The 8,192-nt window shown below is 33.7% G+C and overlaps 1 protein-coding gene across 1 annotated transcript; it reads left to right on the top strand.

Annotated features, from left to right (window-relative positions):
- Nucleotides 1-4,004: 4,004 nt before the first annotated feature.
- On the top strand, nucleotides 4,005-7,689 carry LOC133298785 (serine/threonine/tyrosine-protein kinase HT1-like). Its single transcript, XM_061498127.1, has 3 exons — nucleotides 4,005-5,127; nucleotides 5,913-6,368; nucleotides 7,400-7,689. The coding sequence occupies exons 1-3, from the start codon at nucleotides 4,768-4,770 to the stop codon at nucleotides 7,646-7,648; spliced, it is 1,065 nt and encodes a 354-aa protein (XP_061354111.1). The 5' UTR covers nucleotides 4,005-4,767; the 3' UTR covers nucleotides 7,649-7,689.
- The last annotated feature ends 503 nt before the right edge of the window (nucleotides 7,690-8,192 follow it).

Below are 8,192 nucleotides of genomic sequence, written 5' to 3'. Positions count from 1 at the left end.
CAAATATCTTACCCACTTGGTAGCAAGTGGTTCTGATTGTTTTTGGATGTTGATGCAAATTTGTTGTGAAGAAAATTTGAAACTAAAATATTTTGCTTTTATTTCTCATTTTGTAATCCTTTGTTTAAACTGATGGAAGCCACATAGCTGGTGCATTAATACTACAGGGTCATTTAAATAGATTGAAAACGAGCCAACCCGCGAGCCAATTTTTGAGCCAACTCACGAGCTATTTTTTCAAGCCAACTCACGAGCCATATTTTGAGCCAACTCGCGAGCCAACCCTAACCCGGCTCGGGTCGGGTTGGGTTGGATTTTCTGGCTCGTTTTTTTTTTCGAGCCAACCCTAACCCGGCTCGTTTTTTTCGGGTTGAGTCGGGTCGGGCCGGGTTGGCCCGTTTTGTCAACCCTAACTGCTATCACTCTGCTCACCAAATTTGGTGATGCATCCTTTGAGTCTTGACTTGTAACTTGGATACGGGAATGGCTATCAAATAACTGGATAGTTCAACTGGTGCATACATATAGAGAAAGTAATTATTGCGCGGATTGACTGGCTAATATTTTGCTAGAAAGGATGGAATAAGATGACTATTTGACTTTTTAATCTTCTCCTGCTGATATTAAGTGTTTGTATTTTTCTAATTTTAGTTCTCTTATAGAGTTTCTCGTTTGTAGTTTATTTGCTTTTTTGTTTTGGGCTATGCCCTTGTCTCCGGGAAAAAAAAAAAAAAACTATCATTGGCTTCGTCTTTAAGGTCAGTAAAGTCATTTGGGATGCATCAAAATCAATTTTGCATAATTTTCAATATAATAAAGTACTTTGGGCTGCACCTAGAAGGTGTAAGGTAAACATACATTATCAATTAATTATCAAAATGAATCATTCATTTATATATTGTTAATCATAAATTTATTAATAATATATTTAACTTATTCAACTATTTATATGAAATTTATTTAACTGTTTTGGGGGGAGGCCAGGCGTTATTACTTTTACTTGCTATGACTTGGAGGCTTGGATCTATGTCTAATTATCTATTGGAAAAATTAATGCTACTAAACTCATCATGATGAATTCGTCATAATAGGCATAATGCAACGATAGTTATTTTACAATATACCGTTAAAGTTATTTTAAAATTATTAACAAGTCTCTTTATTTTTAGTCTTTGGTTGTGTTATTCAGATAACTGAGTCATGAAAATTGAACATCCCAGCAAGTGAATAGTCTGCTGTGTGGAAGAAATAAAGGGAATGAAAACGAACGAAAAAAGGAAGAGACAGAGAAGATTGCGGACGAAGGTCCGAAAATGACAAGACTCGAAGTGAAGATTTCATTGTTATCCAACTAAAGCTTTTTTGTATTTAGAATCATGAGTGGCTAAGATTTTATTTATTAGAGGTAGGTTTAACTACCCTGAACTACGTGCCCAGTTTATGAATTACGTTCCAAATTTTATTTCCTAATTCAAATATGTATATTTTGCTTATTGCTTCCATGATCTTGAATGAATTATTGTTTATATTTTGATTGAAAAAATGGTAAACTAGGACAATGTTTTAATTGTGATAGATAGTGCTGATAAAGTCTCTTATGAATTGCAGCGAGCTAGGTGAATAAGCCAGAGTATGACTAAAGAGATACAACGATATCTGGTATTAAATTTTGCTCTTCACATTTAGTAACATGTTCAATTTAAGGTTGATCCATTTATAAAAGAATTACATCAATCGAATTTATTAAAATTCAATCGTATTGATTTAATTGATTATTTATATTTTTCTAAGTTTGAGAATCATATAAAAATACTTAAATTTATTTAAATTGATATGAAAAAATAATCATATTTTCACATTAAATTAATTTATAAATATAACCATGTCTATTGTAATATTCATCAAGATTTTATCACAGTAAAGTGCGTGTAAAATAAAGAAACGTGATTAATAATTCATAGATTAGCATAGAATTAGATTCAATTTTATTACTATTAGCATTGATAACAAATCAAATTTTTACGTGGAATGAATTAATAATGAATCGAATTTATTTTTAATAAAATGGGAATGGATAATCACACGGCAGCAAGATGGGTTCAGCAGGTATTTAGTGTGTTTCTGTAACCCAAAAGGTAAATAAATTGGGCAGGTTATCATAATGAGTAAACATTTAAATTTTTTGACATAACAATCAAAAGCCACGCAATTTAGTCAATAAACATGATATTTTTCACCTAAAGAAAAAAGAAAAAAACTTATTGTTATACGCATATCAAAAGAGCTATTATAGTTTTGAGTCTTTTGACTCTCCACCATTGAAATAGTTGTTCCTACTTCAAACGTAAAATAGAACTTGGGAATAGAGTTGGCAAAAACACGGATTGGCTCCTAATCTGAGAGGTTGGCTCGTAATCTGTAAAAAATGAGTCGGGTTGAATTGATAAAATTGAGTGATCAACCTACTTTAGTTTGTAAAAAAACGAGCCAACCTGCGGGTTGAGGTTTTTTTTTATTATTTTATAAAAAATAAAAAATATAATATATAAAAATAGACAAAACCCACATATGTTGTCATCATCTTTCTTCTTTCTCTAAACCTAAGTCTCTAATCTTCTCACATCCATGTCATTTTTATATTGTTAGGTTGTGATGACTCTGTTTGGTTCAAATATCTTATCCACTTGGTAGCAAGTGGTTCTAGTTCGGATTGTTTCTTGATGTTGATGCAAATTTGTTGTGAAGAAAATTCGAAACTAAAATATTTTGCTTTTATTTCTCATTTTGTAACCTTTTGTTTAAGCTAATGTGGTGCACTAATACTACAGGATCATTTAAATAGGCTGAAAACGAGCCAACCCGCGAGTAATTTTCAAGCCAACCCACGAGTCAATTTTCGAGTCAACTCGCGAGCTATTTTTTCAAGTCATCGCATGAGCCATATTTTCGAGCCAACCCTAACCCGACTCGGGTCGAGTTGGGTTTTCTGGCTCGTTTTTTTTTTCAAGCCAACCTTAACCCGTCTCATTTTTTTCGGATTGAATGCGGGTCGGGACGAATCAGGTTGGGTTGGCCTGTTTTGCCAACCCTACTTGGGAATCACTAATGTTGCAAATACAAAACTCACATAAGCACGGGAAGGCATGAAACAAAATAATAAATACATAAATAGATAAATACAAAAATACAAAACTCACATAAGAGAAAGGAGGGGGTGTTTTGATATATTTATTGAGGAAAATGTTATATTTACAAATTTTTTGTTTATAAATTCTTACAAATTACAACCGGTAATACACTCTTGAGTGAAGTATTATCGATCAGACATAGTGTAATTTGCAAAAATTTGTAAAAAAATTTTATAAACGGATCTTTATCCATTTATTGATTTATTGTTGGAATGGATTTTTTTCATAATAAAATATGTGATTATGTCTATTTTTCTTTTCTTAAATAATAAATAAATAGAATCTACTTAAAAAGAAAGATAAATACAAAATTGATTATTTCAGTTTACTAAAAAGGACAAAAATTACCTCAATTATTGGCTGCTGATATATAAATAAATAAAGAATATTATTTTTTAATGTTATATGATATAATAAAAAAAAAAAAAAATTGAGACCCACTAAGAAAAAAAATAAAGAAATAAGTGAATCTTTTTTTTTTTTTTTGGGTTACATGAAACAAATTATCTCATATAACATGAAAATTAATATTTTCATAAATAAAATAGATTAATATTTTGTATGTTACATAAGATAATTAAATTATCTATTATAATATGAAAAATAGTAAATCCTAAATAAAATCAGGATAAATCAAAATATAAGAGGAAAATATAAATTGAAAATGGGAAGAAAATAGAATAAGAAAGGGTAAAGGTTGGGGGTCATGATGAAGCTGACCCGGTGTGTCGCCTCAGAAGTGTATCTTCGCACGTTAGGAACGTAGATACTATTGTCAGTGTAATTGGAGAGAGAGGTAGCAACAAACAACACCCCACTTCTTTGCATTTTCCCTTTTCAGTTTTCACTGCTCACCTGAGACACCCACCATCTTCTATGTTCCTGCTCCTACACCATCCAACGTTAACTTTACCACTCTCTCCCTTCCCATCTTCAACTTCAATTCCTTGCCAATTTTTCTGCCTTCTCTCTCTCTCTCTCTCTTCCACTTTCAAATCACCCCCCAACGTATCTTTGCCCCTGCGGCACCTCTTCTAAACATTTTTCGTTTCATGAAAACCCCTCAAGTGGGAGGTTTTCCTTTGTCCTAGGTTGTTTTGTTTTGTTTTGAATTTCTTAGATTTCTTTTTAGGATTTATTAACAAAAGGGCTCAAATCTCTGTTTTCTTCTATCTTTTTTTACACCACAAAACTGTTCTCGTTTTGGACTTTTGGGTGGTGTCAGTAAGTGAAGGAAAATGCCAAAGATCATTGTGATTTCATTTGTTTCGTTGTTTACTAAGGAATAATTATAATATAATTCTGTTTCACACAATTAAAAACAGGAGGAAGAGATGGTTTCTTTCTTCTTCTTCTTTTCTCCTTTTTTTTCCAAATGCAATAGGTAAGGAGAGTTATTCAAAATGTAGCTTCCTCAGTAACTATTTCAAGCTATGAAAACCAAGGTTTTCCCAACTGGGTATTATGCAAATGGTGCATTTGTTTAAAACTACAGTCTAGTTTTTGGGATCTGCATTGGGTTCAAGGGTCTTTACAGGGTTGAAAATCTGATGATTTTGATAAGAATAAGCTCTTAACAATGAAGAAATTTTACTGGTTTAAAGAAATCTCTAACAACGTGAGGTCAGGTAGAAGGCTTTCTCTAGGGGAATACAAGCAAGCAGTGTCATGGTCCAAGTATCTGGTCTCCTCGGGAGCAGCCATAAAGGGAGAAGGAGAAGAAGAATGGAGTGCTGATATGTCTCAGTTATTCATTGGGTCCAAATTTGCTTCTGGAAGGCATAGCAGGATATACAGAGGCATCTATAAGCGCATGGATGTGGCTATTAAACTGGTAAGTGAACCAGAGGAGGATGAGGACTTGGCTGTTTTGCTTGACAAGCAATTTACTTCCGAGGTTTCTTTGCTGTTACGATTGCGCCATCCAAATATCATTACTGTAAGTTCTGTTTTTTTCTTTTTTCTTTTTTAACCATCTCTATCTATCTGTGCATGGAATATACTAACTTTGATCCTCCATCTTTATGTCCTTTTATCATATATTCATTTCGAGCACGACCCTGTTATTGCTTTTTTTTATATTTTTTTTGGGTTATTAAAAGGGTCGCATTCTTTATCTCCCCGAACCCTTTGGATTTTTTATTGTTCAATGATACTAAGGTCACCTTGCTACCACTTCAGACCCCATTGTAGATGCTATGTTAACTTGCTATGCTATTTGGGTACTGTGAAATTTCTTGGATGAAGCATTGAAAAACGAATAAATTATCAACAAAAAGGAATTGTGGAGTAAAGATGAATTTACTACATTTGCATTGCTTCTGTTATTCAGGAAAAGAGAGTAACAAACACGTTACAAAACCTTATGTGTACTACTAGTCCATTACAATTGCTTGAAACTGAGCAAGAGCATCGAGATTCATCTTGGATTTAGGCTATCCCCTAAATTCATAGTCAAGAATTGTGATTTTGATTTGTTGTGTGTATTGTTCCTGATCAAGTAATTACTGAACGAGAGCTGTTTAGCCCCGCATTCATTCTCTTTATAGTTGATGATAGTGTGGCATTGTGGCCTATTACATGAGTGTGCTAGCAGTTAATGCTAAGAGTAGAGTTAGCTTTATTAAAGAGAAGAGAATGCTTTATGTGTATCATTTGCAAGTACTGGATAATAAAGAAATTAAACATTTTCTCGCAGATATTGACATTGTATTGGTCCTCTAGTTTGTTGCAGCTTGCAAGAAACCTCCTGTATTCTGTATAATTACTGAATATTTGGCTGGGGGCTCGCTGAGAAATTACCTGCATCAGCAAGGACCACATTCACTTCCTCTCGAACTTGCTCTGAAATTAGCCTTAGACATTGCACGAGGAATGCAATATCTTCATTCTCAGGGTATACTTCATAGGGATCTCAAATCAGAAAATCTGCTGTTGGGGGAAGATATGTGTGTAAAAGTAGCAGATTTTGGGATATCATGCTTAGAATCCCAGTGTGGCAGTGTGAAAGGATTTACAGGAACTTACCGTTGGATGGCACCTGAAATGATCAAAGAAAAGCGTCATACCAAGAAAGTAGATGTCTATAGTTTTGGCATAGTTCTATGGGAGCTTTTAACAGGACTTACACCATTTGACAACATGACACCAGAGCAGGCAGCATTTGCAGTGACCCACAAGGTATTGCCTCCAAATTTACTTAATCCTATGGAAACATATTCTTATTGGGAATGAAATCGAAGTGTGGCAATTGCATGGATATGTCAGATTATCAATCTTCTTATTCCACCTGTAAGAAACTATTACTATGTGAGTTGTTCTATGAATATGCCTAGAATAGTCTGCACAAAGCTTGCATCACTGATGTTGTAATTGTTCATCATATCCTTTCATTCCAGTTTTTAAGCCCAATATATATTAACTACTTGTCTAAATCAATTACATGTATAGTGACGTTGCTAGGTGTTAAACTATTGAAATACAAACTAAATTTCTCTTTGGTAAGTTGCAAACTAAATTTCTCTTTGCCCAATATATCATTGCATGCACATGTTTGCGTGCTCAGTTCTATTATCTTCTGTAATTTGAGTGGGTACTTTTCATAACTAATGTTCCCCGTGCGCTTTTCAAATGTGTAGTTCGGAAACTATCATTCATTATGTATGATACTATGAGCTTTACACAGCATGTGGCTATGTAACATAGCCTATGTTTATGATAGCCTTGCTTACACCAAGGGTTGAGACCTCTCTATTTTGCCTGACATCCATTTCAAGATTCGGTATCTGCTATCCATGTTCATCAAAATCAATCATTGCCAACTCCCCTGCCTTCTCTCCCACATGCATAGAACATCACAACCATGTACCAAAATCAAGTTATAGATGCGAGAATATATATGTATTTATATTTAGACCAGTCTAACTTTTCACGTTCATTGTTTGTGCACATGCTGCAGTATCCTAGACATATACTTTAGGTCGCTATATAAAATACTAAATAACTGAAGATGGGTTGGGTTATGTTGCTATTTTCTCATAGGACATGGTTAGCCCAGCCATTATATATGTTTTTAGAAGTGCTTCATGTATTAGTTGTGATGTCTCTGTCCTTGATTCTATTTGAAATTATAGTTGTGGGGGGCTTCTTCAATATAAACATAATTTTTTTGGGTCCATTACTAGTAACTCAATGTGGTGGATTTTGTGCAGAATGCAAGGCCTCCGTTACCATGTGACTGTCCACGGGCATTTGGTTATCTCATCAACAGATGCTGGTCAAGCAATCCAGATAAACGGCCACATTTTGATGAGATTGTCTCACTTTTGGAGAGCTATACTGAATCACTTGAACATGATCCAGAATTTTTCTCTACTTATAAACCACGTCCAAGTAATATAATTCTGAGATGCTTACCAAAATGTAATGCTGGCCATGAATCTGCTTCTAACAAAGCTTAGAATTCTGTTTTCAATTATAAGACATGAAGAATTATATTATACCCTATGTTTAATTAATAAATACAATCCTCTTTCGTATTAATAATTTTATTTTTTGAATAAAAGAACTTTAGCTGTTCCAGTTAGTTAATTATTGATGAGTATGGTGTGCGGACTTTAGCTCATGTTAGGCCGAATACACTTATCCAGAACAAATACCTATAGTATATAAAGGTTTAGATAATTATTTAAGGGATAGGATATTGTGACACCCAAGTTATGTTACACCCATGTGACACCCAGTCAATCTCACCGTTAGATCGCTTATGTTGATCCAACGGTTATATTTATTTCCATCTTTGTATGATCATGATTTTCCAAATTTAAAGTGAAAGCATTAAATATGGGAAATCATAACCATACAAAGGTAGAAATAAATATAAAATATTAAATTTGAGAAATCATGACCATACAAAGATGGAAATAAATATAACCGTTGGATCAATATAAGCGATCTAACGATGAGATTGACTGGGTGTCACATGGGTGTAACATAACTTAGGTG

Source organism: Gastrolobium bilobum, unplaced genomic scaffold (assembly GCF_033153095.1).
Source record: "Gastrolobium bilobum isolate Gb01-03AN ecotype WA unplaced genomic scaffold, APGP_CSIRO_Gbil_v1 utg18356, whole genome shotgun sequence".
Lineage (NCBI taxonomy): Eukaryota > Viridiplantae > Streptophyta > Magnoliopsida > Fabales > Fabaceae > Gastrolobium > Gastrolobium bilobum.
This window is presented reverse-complemented; position numbering and strand designations above follow the sequence as displayed.